The 12,273-nt window shown below is 41.1% G+C and overlaps 1 protein-coding gene and 1 pseudogene across 16 annotated transcripts in view; one reads left to right on the top strand and one right to left on the bottom strand.

The window, feature by feature from the left end:
* Window positions 1-12,273, top strand: part of ACACA (acetyl-CoA carboxylase alpha) — a 328,053-nt gene that overhangs the window by 241,605 nt on the left and 74,175 nt on the right. For all 16 annotated transcript variants that reach the window (XR_004269722.1, XM_032280776.1, XM_032280784.1 and 13 more), the window contains one exon: window positions 8,857-9,126. Coding sequence is in view for 15 of the 16 variants with exons in the window: in XM_032280776.1 (XP_032136667.1) it covers window positions 8,857-9,126 (270 nt within the window). In the remaining variant the exon portion in view is untranslated. The remainder of the gene's footprint in view (window positions 1-8,856; window positions 9,127-12,273) is intronic.
* Window positions 6,785-8,320, bottom strand: LOC116552499 (annotated as a pseudogene).

The following is a 12,273-nucleotide window of genomic DNA, read 5'->3' as shown; positions in this document are numbered from 1 at the left end:
TTTTTCACTCTTAAAAAACAAAATCCTGGCATGCTTTGCCCCTTAGCTTTTCCTGCAGATTTCTTTGTTGAGCTTAATATTGTTGTTTTATTTTGTAGTAACAGCAGCAGCTTTGGGAAGTGCCTGTGTGCGCTTGCACATTCTATTCATACTGATAGTACAATTAATGTTGATGTCAATTTTGGTGTTAATTTTGGGTCATGATTAGTGTTGACACTTTGTGTCAGACTAATGGCATTTATGGGCACCATCAGAATAAATGTTAATATTATCATGTTTTCACTATCTGTTATAGTAACATTAAACCAAGGTCCTCCCAGGAGAAAAAATACATATATGGATAGATAGATAATGCCTTTCTGTATCACTGGTGTTACTCAGCGAGAAAATGACATCTCAGGGCAGAATCCTAATCACTGTTTCGAGCATCAGAAATAATGATCACCTCTGATCGGAGGTTGTGAATAATTCATTCGGTTTGATTTTCACGTCCTGTCCAGTGATACTTTTCAAACCAAATGTGTTTCTACAGGAAAATAATGGTCCCACTTCTTATGGAAATACTGTGGCACAAATCATTTTACCCACATAAAAACAGTTAAATAAGACTGTTCTCTTCTGCTTGCTTTCTCCTGCCCATCCCCTCCTCCCTCACTTGTACATGTTCATTCTAGAATCAGAATGTAGCCAAAGAAATATTTTCTGCCTTAGAACTTGTATAAGGGAAACAAATATTTATTTCTGCTTATCCTTAGCTTATTCACTGTAGTTCTTTTGATCCTCTTCCCTTTTTCACTTTTAAGATAATTAGCTTAGGTCGATAACCCTAAACCTAATAAACCTGCTCATTGGAATGCTCTGTTATGAAAAATAATCTGAAATTAAATATTTTAAAACTTATTCATGGCTACGGTAATGAAAAAATAATTTGTAGTAAGTACCTAGGACCACTTGGTTGGTCAGTGCATGAGAGAGGCAGTGATCAGAGAAGAAGATGCTGGCACTGCCTGTTCGAATCTGAAACTCATTAGACCATAAACCGGCTCACTTACAAGCGGGCTACAGGCTACCTTTGTGTTAATTTCTTAGCTCTTCCATCTTCCTTCAGCTCTTCGTCCTGGCATGTCATTTTCACCAGGTTTCACCTGGATAAAAATGTTGGAGAAGACCCCTTCAAAAGGAGGATTCAACGATGGGGTCTCCTTTAGTTATTATTCTTCAGTTAATATACATGGCAGCTTGGGCGTAGGTGAAATCAATGAATGTCACATTGCTAATCACATTGTCACACTGTGTATACTTTTATAGTGAATGTAGAATTTTCAGTATGAAATCTCCATTGTGTATATAGTGTAGATAGACCCATCTATAGAAAGCAATTTGACTGAAAAACTTACAGTGTACTAATTAAATGAGGGGGAAATATGACTGTCTTCTGAAGCAGTGACCTAATCCTTTGAGATGAAACTATTCTTAGGTAGAATATTTTGAAACATTTCTCCTGAATGTTGTGACCCCTTTTTTTTTTTTAAATCTAACAAGGGCTGGGGGAAGCGTTTTTCAACCTAATTTTCATCATCAGACAGAAAGTATTTTGCATTCAGAAACCATTTCCAGTATCAAATTCAGTTTTATCAAGTGATTAGTTGAGTTTGGTGGGGAATAATTTAAAAACACAAAGTTGGAAGTAGCTGTGGTGCTTCTACACTGGAGGAGAGCAGTTGCTATTCTCAAGTTGCAAGCTTCCTCTCAGTCACTGTGCATCACAACTGGATTATTGTGTTATATGTCTTTGCAGCTGTTACAGACCTGCATCTGTTGACACCATGTGTTCCTACCCAGGACTGCTAGAAGAAATAGGCGAGTGGGTGAATTGATACCTTCCCTGCCTATCAGTGCAAACATCTTTCTATGTACATATGTTTGTAAAGTTCTTTAGCCCCCTTCAAGATGAAAGGCTCTGTATAAATATAAGCTTTCGATTTTAGTACATGTTTGTAATACATGTGGTACAGTCCTAAATATGTATTTAGCTGATAGGCACTGTTCTTCTCTATTGTACAAATATTGACTTTAAAAGTATAAATATGTATTTAACCATCAGACCAGAAAAACACTGAAGCAGTTACTTCTCAGGTAGAGATATTAATATTGTATAAACCTATATATACATATGTTTACACTCTACCACATCATTGCAGAGCATTTCGTTTTAGAAAACAAAATAACCCAACGAACTAACATAGTTCTTGATATTTCTTTCTCTTTAAAGTGAGTCTTGCTTTTTTATTTTCATATGTTTCTCTCTTTCAAATTTTATATAAATAAGATCTGTTTTAGTATGATTAAAATCTAGAATTAGTTCCTCTAAAATATGGGAAATTGATTAGGCTGGTGAGTTTTTTTTTTTCCCCCTTAAAGAATTTTTTTTTGTTTGTGTTATAGAAATGCTCAAACGTACACTAAAAGGCATAAATAATATAAACTCCCATGTACCTATCACCCAGTGAAGAAGAATTTGGTAGTTTTCTAAGTTATTTTTTATTTTATAAAAAGTTAAAGTTATCAGTGTAATATAAGCGCAAAAAAGAAAATGTGGAGAATGGAAAAAGTGCAATACAATCCCATCATACCAATAATTATCAGCTTATTTTTTTGTTTCTTATTTTTTTGTTTTTTTCCCCCAACATTCTTTTCCATTGATGAAGTTGTCATGCATACTATGCATTTACTATGTACCAGCACTGTCCTAGGACTTAACATGTCTTTAATCCTCACAACAAACTTAGGCAGTAGATTTTTACTACCCCTGTTTTACCAGTGGAGGAACTGAGGTACAGGGAGGTTGATAACTTACCTAAGGATATATAGTTAGAAAGCTGAGTCTCAGTTCTGTCAAATTCTCTTAGATTCAGATTCAGAATCTCAGAATGTGGCTTCTGAGTCTGAGCCCTTTTCTAAGCTAGTATTACATCATGGGTTTTTGGTTTTTTTTGGGTTGTTTTTTTTTGTTTTTTTTTTTTTTTTTTTTTTTGAGAGAGAGAGTCTTGCTCTGTGGCCAGGCTGCAGTGCGGTGTCGCAATCTCTGTTCGCTGCAACCTCCATCTCCCAGGTTCAAGCGATTTTTCCATCTCAGCCTCCGGAGTAGCTGGGACTACAGGCGTGTGCCACCACGCCTGGCTAATTTTTGTATTTTTAGTAGAGACGGGATTTCATCATGTTGGCCAGGATGATCTCAATCTCTTGCTCTTGTGATCCGCCCGCCTCAGCCTCCCAAAGAGCTGGGATTACAGGTGTGAGCCACCGCGCGCCCATCTCTACTAAAAACACACAAAAAAATTAGCTGGGTATGGTGGCGCACGTCCTGTAATCCCAACTGCTCGGGAGGCTGAGGCAGGAGAATTGCTTGAACCCAGGAGGTGGAGGTTGCGGTAAGCCGAGATGGTGCCATTGCACTCCAGCCTGGGTGAGAAGAGCGAAACTCAGTCTCAAAAAAAAAAACAAAAACAAAAACAAAATACCATTTCTTGGCTAGGCTTGTTGGCTCACACCTATAATCCTAGCACTTTGGGGGGCTGAGGCAGGTGGATCACCTGAAGTCAGTGGTTCAAGACCAGCCTGTCCAACATGGTGAAATCCTGTCTCTACTAAAAATACAAAAAATTAGCTGGGCATGGTAGTATGTGCCTGTTATCCTAGCTACTTGGTAGTCTGAGGCAGGATAATCACTTGAACCCAAGAGGTGGAGGTTTCAGCATGCCAAGATTGTACCACTGCATTTCCAGCCTGGGCAGAGATTGCACCAAGCCAGGATCTCTCCACTGCACTCCAGCCTGGGTGACAGCCTGAGACACTGTCTCAATAAAAAAACCTCCAAAACCTAAAAACAAACAAAAAACAAGAAAATATCATTTGTCTATGTGAATCTTCTTTTTAAAAATAAATACTTTGTGGGGCTGAAGAGGGCGGATCACAAGGTCAGGAGTTTGAGACCAAACTGGCCAACATGGTGAAATCCCATCTCTACTTAAAAAAAAAAAAAAAAATACAAACATTAGCTGGGCATGGTGGCATGCACCTGTAATCCCAGCTACTCAGAAGGCTGAGGCAGGAGAATTGCTTGAACCTAGGAGGCAGAGGTTGCAGTGAGCTGGGATTGCACCACGGCACTCCAACCTGGGCGACAGAGTGAGACTCCGTCTCAAAAAAAAATAAACAATTCTCGTTAGCTATAAGGACAAGTTACTTAATTCATTTGTGCCTCAGTTTCCTCATGGCAATAATAACGGCTGCGTTTGAGTTAATAATAGCTACCATTTGAGGGCTTTTGCATGCCAGGCTCTGTACTAGTTTAATATGGGCATGGTGGTGGCACACCCCTGTGGTCCCAGGCTAATGCCTGTAATCCCAGCACTTTGGTGGACCAAGGTAGGCGCATCACAAGATCAAGAGTTCAAGACCAGCCTGGCCAATATGGTGAAACCCCATCTCTACTAAAAATACAAAAAAATTAGCCAGGCATGGTGACAGGCACCTGTAGTCCCAGCAACAGGAGGCTGAGACAGGAGAATGACTTCAACCTGAGAGGCAGAGGTTGCAGTGAGCCGAAATTGCACCACTGCTCTCCAGCCTGGGCGACAGAGCGAGACTCTGTCTCTAAGAAAAAAAAAATTAAATTAAATTGAAAGAAAAAAAGTAAAAAGACTCTGGAACTAGCAAGCATTTGTTATTCCCATATTATGTGTAGTGTTCCTGGGAAGCACTAGAAAAGATGATACAATGGTTCAAGATCATAAGCCAAAAGCAATCGTAGGCAGCATATGATCAGTTATCAGAAGAATTCTCAGGCTGGGCAAGGTGGCTCACACCTGTAATCCCAGTACTTTGGGAGGCTGAGGCGGGAGGATGGCTTGAGGCCAGGAGTTCGAGACCAGCCTGGACAACATGGTGAAATCCTGGCTCTATAGAAGAATGCAAAAATTGGCCAAGTGTGGTAGTACAAGCCTGTAGTCCCAGTTATTCAGGAGGCTGAGATGGGAGGATTGCCTTGAGCCCAGGGTGGCAGAGGTTTCAGTGAGCCAAGATCGTGCCACTACACTCCAGCTTGGGTGACAGAGAGAGACCCTGTCTCCAATATATATATATATCTTAGAGGTCTTAGTAGGAAATCAAAAAGGAGAGGAATTATTTTAGGCTGGGAGAAGCTTTACTGAGGAAATGGAATTTGAATGAAACTTTTGGAATGGGCAAGATTCAGACAGAGTGAGAGGAGAGATAAAGACAAAGTTTTTATGTCTTATTTTCTTCTTTCTTGCTCTTGTCACCCAGGCTGGAGTGCAATGGCACAATCTCGGCTCACTGCAACCTCCGCCTCCTGGGTTCAAGTGATTCTCCTGCCTCAGCCTCACAAGTAGCTGGGATTACAGGTGCCTGCCACCATGCCCAGCTAATTTTTGTATTTTTAGTAGAGATGACATTTGGCCATGTTGGCCAGGCTGGTCTAGAACTCCTGACCTTGTGACACGCCTGCCTCAGCCTCCCAAACTGCTGGGAATTCAGGAGTAAGCCACCTTGGCTGGCCCCCATGGGTATTATTTTCTTAATTTCACATGTGGGGAGATTGAAACTCAGTAAAGTTAAATAATTTTGTCAAGATCACACAGTTAATATAAGTGATAGCGCCTGGATTTGGATCTAAGTTTGTTGGACTCCAAAGCCCATGTTTACCTTTATATGCCCTATCCTTTGATTAGCATTGAAATCTAAATTTTAATGTAAATTGAATAATAGATGATTTCTTAGATATTTGTCCATCATGCTGCTTCAAAACTGAATGTCTTCCAATCAGGAATCTTGCTGTACTGAGACTGGGATAGCGCTCTCCATTCTGTAATGGTACTTTTTAAGATGAGAGCGGGTGGTCGATGAGTAACACACTTTGGAGAGACTTTGATAAAGAGTAGTGTGTTCTTGGTGCTGCTGTGTTGACACCTAATTAGAAGTCAATATTGCAAGCATAATGACCTAGCCAGTTGCTGAACTCACTGCCCAAGTGACACAGTTAGAGTCCCCAGGTAGTAATGAAAGATAAGAGTATTATTTGCCTGCCCAGCGCCACATGGTCACAGTGTTTACATTAGCACACAAATGCTGCAGTAGATTCTTCAGGGCTTGTGTCTCACTGCTTCTGGCCTAGGTTGCTAAGGTTAATATATCATAAAATTTGGTGTAAAACCCAATCTTTCTAACTACAAGTGCATTTAGAGGAAAATTGACAGGTAATAGCTTTTCCTTCCTGAAAAACAAAAGAGATTTGGGGTTAGAGGGGCATGTGAAAAGCTGATAAAATATTTTTCCTCATACAGGCATTATATTAACTAGCTTCTTAAAAAAATACAACCAAAATTATCCTGCTATTTAAGTTTTCTCTGTGCTATTTTTTGAATGATCTATTTTTCCTTCCTTTCTCTGTCTTTAATGAGTAGATAGAGTAATACTTTATCTCAGAAAGTGATTGGATTTTTTTCTGTGTATTATATCCATTTTGATTTGTATTTGGCCAATGGTATGATATATTAAATAGCTTATATTTATCTGTGGGTGTTTCATATATATATTTCTTAATGCTGAGAATCACAAATAGCTGTATAGCATGCTTCAACCAGCCTGATTACAGTGGATATGCAATTGGATTGAGGAATGTGTACTCAGAGCTTATGAGCACTGGCCCGGTGGAGTCTGGGTGATGCATGTGGCTTTCCAGGGATGCTGCTATTTACATCTGTTAATGGCCCTTCTTGATGTCCAGCTCCCCAATGAGGTGATATGCACCAGCCTGGGGATGAGGGACCAAGGCTGCAGATGTGGCTGGGCTCTATTAGGCAGAACCAGGGATGTTCATCTGATAGGCTTTGTGTTTGGTGGCAAGTGGTGGGGGCGACGAGGGGGGCGAGAGACAGAAAGAAAGGGGGGAAAAAGAATGGAAAACATTACTTATCTAGGTATAGGGGAAACAGACAGGCAGACATGAAAAACTACATTTTCATTGTAACTAGAGTACAAGTGAACAGAAAAGAAATGGAACTAGCAAATATGCAAGTAGAAGGATTGACTAGTTCTCATATAGAAGGGGATTAAAACAGGAGAGGGCTATGAGGGTTTGGGAAGAGACATGTCACCTCTGCCTTTTAAGTCAGTATCATTTATTTGTGTAGCTGGCCAGATGCTGCTGAACAGAGAGCAGAGATTTACATATATCATAGTGCAGCAAGAGATTAGTTCTTTGCATCCTTTGGTTTTCTGGTGCTGGGAGAAAGCAAGAGCTCCTCACAAGGACACAGTGTTGAACATTAGTAAATTCTTGCAGAAATGGAATGAACATACCTGAGACAAACCAGTAAAGAGTGTTGCTATGATTCTATTAAATGCTGGAGGAGAGCACAAGGAGCCTGGATCATGAAAAGTGTACAGTCCATGAGAAGTGATCCTCTTTCTGCTTCCTTGTGTGTTGAAGGTTTCTTGGAACGAATGTCATAAAAGATGGAAATGGTGTCTGTGTTAGTCCATTTGTGTTGCTATAAAGGAATGCCTGATGCTGGGTGATTTATAAAGAAAAGTTTATTTTGGCTCATTGGTTCTGCAGGCTGTATAAGCATGGCAACTGTATCTATTGGGCTTCCGTTAGGGGTCTCAGGTAGCTTATGATCTTGGAGGAAGGTGAAGGGGGACCCAGGACATTACATGGTGAGAGAGGAAGCAAGAGAAAAGTGAAGGGCAAGGTGCCACACTGTTTCTTTTTTTTTCTTTCTTTTTTCTGAGTTTATTTGAGTCACACCTGGGTGAGAGCAGTGCAGGACCTGGTGGGGCAGTGGGAACTTGATCTTGGCGTCATAGAGCTGCTTGGCCGCCAGCTGGCAGCACTTGCTGGCCGCAGTCTCCACCTTTATAATCTGGATGGAGTGGGTCCGTGTGTAATGCTGGGGGCCCATATCTCACTAGCACTGGATGACAGTGCCCATGGTCGTCAAGTCCTGGTACCCAGTACATGTTGTGGATGCTGCTACGGGAGTCGTAGTGTAGCCAGATGCCAGATTTCTTCACCTGCAGTGGGGATTTCTCAAATACCTACCCATAGTAGACAATTTTCCCTGAAGACTTCTTATCTTCTTTAGCTGAGATACCAAGTACTAGAGGTGGGACTTGGCATGACATGATTAGGTGCAAAGATGTGCATACCATAGAAGTGCAGCATGTGTCATTTGGGGGTGGGCAAGCAGCAATCTACTACCTTGTACTCTTGTAGTGTGCCCAAGACTTTCATAGCACTCTCTTCATGATTGCTTTCACCCACAAAAGGCCACACTCTTTCAAACCACATCTAGTATGAACTCAGAGCAGAGGAGGGCACCAAGCCATTCATGAGGGATCCACCCCATGACCCACACCAGGCCCCACCTCTAATATTAGGGATCACATCGCAACATGAGATTTGGAGAGGACAAGCATCCAAACCATATCAGTGTCTTTGTATATAGGGCAGTAAAAGGAGAATTCTAGATTTAATCACAGTGCCCTGTCATTCCACATGTATCCTGAGTGCATTTAGATTTTGGTTTGAGCAGGCCCAAAGAAGGAACTGAGATAGTTTTGAAATACACAGTAGACCAGCTGTTCTCAGCATAACCTAGCGGTATACTAGAATGTTTTTTGTAGTTTCCTACAGAGAGTTTGGCTCTTTAGCAATGTATATCTTTACATAATGGCTGTGCCTAGGTATATTCTGATACCTTCAAGGTACCTGAAAAAAATTCTGCATGTTAGAAACTTTTGATCATTTGTTTATTTATGCCTTTCCAGATTGGTATGGTAGCTTGGAAAATGACCCTTAAAAGTCCTGAATATCCAGAAGGCCGAGATATCATTGTTATTGGCAATGACATCACATACCGAATTGGGTCCTTTGGGCCTCAAGAGGATTTGTTATTTCTCAGAGCTTCTGAACTTGCCAGGGCAGAAGGTATTCCACGCATCTATGTAGCAGCCAACAGTGGAGCAAGAATTGGACTGGCAGAAGAAATTCGTCATATGTTTCATGTGGCCTGGGTAGACCCTGAGGACCCTTACAAGGTACACACTAAGAACAGATAATACTTCGAGGTGCTATATGGTTATGCTACATGTGTGGAGAGGTTGGGGAGAGGTAGAGGTTTAAGTTCAAAAATCATTACTTATGGTAACAGTTAAATATAAACAAAATTATTTATGAAAATCCTTAAGACACCATGTTAGAGACAAATTATTTTTTAATATGTTCACCTGGTTTTTCTTTCTGCTATAAAACAGATTGCTGTTTCTTTACTTGAGTGCTAGATGAAACAGTAGGTATGCATTTAGTGTGAGACACGCTAAACCAAAAATATATATCTTTAAACTATTTCATTGTGGCTTCCAGGAGTTATGGTCAATCATCCACAAAATCCCTTACATTCCTCAGCTTCTGCTCCAACATACTTGCTTAGCTGCAAACCTGTCTCTCCTCTAAAGACGTTGCTTCCCCTGTAACCCTCTGAACTTCTGACCGATTTCTGTTTTTCTTTTCTACCACTGAGCCTGGAAGGAGAATACTGTCCTCCTTGATCCTCATTACTGCTTCCAGACCCCTCTCCCTTCTCTCTGAAAAAAATCCCATCTTTGAATCTCATGTCATCAGACTGTGCCATACCATCACTGCTCCTTGTAAGTGTTTTCTGATCCTTTGGTCAGTCCCTCTCATTCTTTGCATCTTTTAGTTCCTGGCACATTCTCACTCTGTCCAGTACTACTAGTCATGTGATAATTCTTGGTGATTGCTATGTCCACATAGGTGATCCTTCCCATAACCTGGCCTCTTGGATCCTTGACTTCTTTTCTTCCGGTGGTCCTATCCTGTTCCCTACCTCAGCCTCTCATTCCCCATCATCTCAATTTCAAGTATCTCTCTCTCTTTGCCACCCCCTCCATCCTCTCTTTCCAGCTCCCTCTCTCTAGTCCAACAATCCTTTGAAATCAGCAGGACCTGTTGACTTGAACTCACCTGTTGATCCTCCCACCTTTCTTCTGTTCTTCACTCCCTCCTTACACCTCATTTCATTCCTATCTAGCTTAAATTCCAGGGTCAATCCTTTATTAATCATTATAATCACCATCTTTTCTACACCTTCAACTTTCTCTCTCAACTTGCTTATCTTCTCACTCTGTTTATTCTGTGCCTTGTTTAAATACAACTCTCTCCATTCTGCTCCTATGTCTGCACCTGCCCAGCTGAACTTTGATGGAGAGAAAAAAACAGGTCTGTTGACTGATCTTACTTTAAATTCTGGTTTACCAATCTCCTGATTGGATGATGGCTTCACATCTCTCCCCTGAAACCTCCAACACCCACTTCCCCTCTCCTCGCTCTTAGCTGATATGATCAGACCTTGCTTCCCAATTCACTGAGAAAAGAGGAACAATGAGAAGAGAACTTCCTCAAGCTCCCATGTACCTGCATCTGTTGTGCCCTTTCTCTTCACCTTCTCTCCTATACTTTGGATCAACAGTTTCTACTTCTGTCTAAAGCCAGTCCCTCCTCTTGTACACTTGATCTCCTTTCTTGCTAACTTAAGGGTATAATCAGCACTTCTCCTGTTCTTTTGTGCATCAGCACTTTTTCCCTCTGCTATATGAGGCCTTTTAGCATACAAACACCCCTCCAGTCGCTCTCTCTCCCTCATTCTCTTTACAGGAAAAAATTTTTAAAAGAGTTGTTTGTTCTTGCTGTCTCCAGATGTTCTCCCATTCTCTCTTGAACCCACTTCAGTTGAGCTTGCACCCTTATCTTCCACTGTAGCTGCTTTTGTCAAGGTCACCTGTGATTCTACATTACTCAATTCTATGGTGAATTCTCAGTTCTCACCTTAGTTATTTGACGATTCAGTAGCATCTAACACAGTTGGTTATTCCTTCATCCTTGAAATACTTTCTCCTGTTGGCTTCCACAACCCCAAAGTCTCCTTTTTATCTTTCTGCGTTCCAGCTCCTCTTTCTCAGTTTCCTTTGCTGCCTTTCATGTCTTTAAATGTGAGAGTATTTCAGGAGATTAGGGAAATATTCTATATTTTGATTGTGGTAGTGGTTACATAAGTATTTGTCATAACATCAAATTATAACACTTAAAACATAAATTTTATTGCATGTAAATTATACTTCAATAAAGCTCATGGAAAAACTTTTTTAAAATATGGAAATTGATCTGGTACAGGGTTTTTGTGGGGCTGACGAAAGTATTCTGGAATTAGTGGTAATGTTCACATAACATCTGAATATGCTAAAATCTACTGAGTTATACATTTCAAAATGGTGAATTTTGGCTGGATGCAGCAGCTCATGTCTGTAACGTAGCACTTTGGGAGGCCGATGCAGGCAGATCACTTGAGGCCAGGAGTTTGAGATCAGCCTGGCCAGCATAGTGAAGCACCATCTCTACTAAAATATAAAAAATTAGCCAGTCATAGTAGCACACACCTGTATTCCCAACTATTTGGGAGGTGGAGAGGCATGAGAATCTCTTGAACATGGAGGTAGAGGTTGCAGTGAGCCAGGATCACGCCATTGCACTCAGGCTAGACAACAAAGTGAAACTCAAAAAAACTTAAAAAACCAAAATGTTGAATTTTATGTTATATTAATTTTATCACAATTTTTTTTATTTTTAAGAGACAGGGTCTAGCTCTGCCACCCAGGCTGAAGTACAGTGGCACATTCATAGCCTACTACATCTTCCAACTCCTGGGCACAAGTGATCCTCCCACCTCTACCTCCCAAGTAGCTGGGACTACAGGCACACACCACTACACCCAGCTAATTTTTTTTATTTTTCGTAAAGACAAGGTTTTGCTATGTTACCCAGACTGGCCTCAAACTCCTAGCCTCAAGTGATCCTCCCACCTCAGCCTTCCCAAATGCTAAGATTATAGGCATTAGCCACTGCGTCTGGCCAATTTTTTTAATTGTAAAAAAATATGTGAATGGAGACATGTCAGGAGCACAGAGGCTGCCGCAGGACCAAGAAGTTCTGGACTCCCCATTCTCAACCCCACGGGGTTGAGAATGGGGAGTCCAGAACTTCTTGCCCTCTCATCTGGTGGTATGGCAAGGCAGCCAATATAGGAAGTAGAGTAGAAGGAAAAAAGTGATTCAAGGGTTTGGTCTCTGGACCACTCCTCTTTTCCTGTTTACCTTCCCTTGGTGATCTCA

Source organism: Sapajus apella, unplaced genomic scaffold (assembly GCF_009761245.1).
Source record: "Sapajus apella isolate SASKATOON/1434 unplaced genomic scaffold, GSC_monkey_1.0 scaffold12, whole genome shotgun sequence".
Lineage (NCBI taxonomy): Eukaryota > Metazoa > Chordata > Mammalia > Primates > Cebidae > Sapajus > Sapajus apella.
The sequence above is the reverse complement of the archived record's forward strand: the minus strand, read 5'-3'. Positions and strand labels throughout refer to the sequence as shown.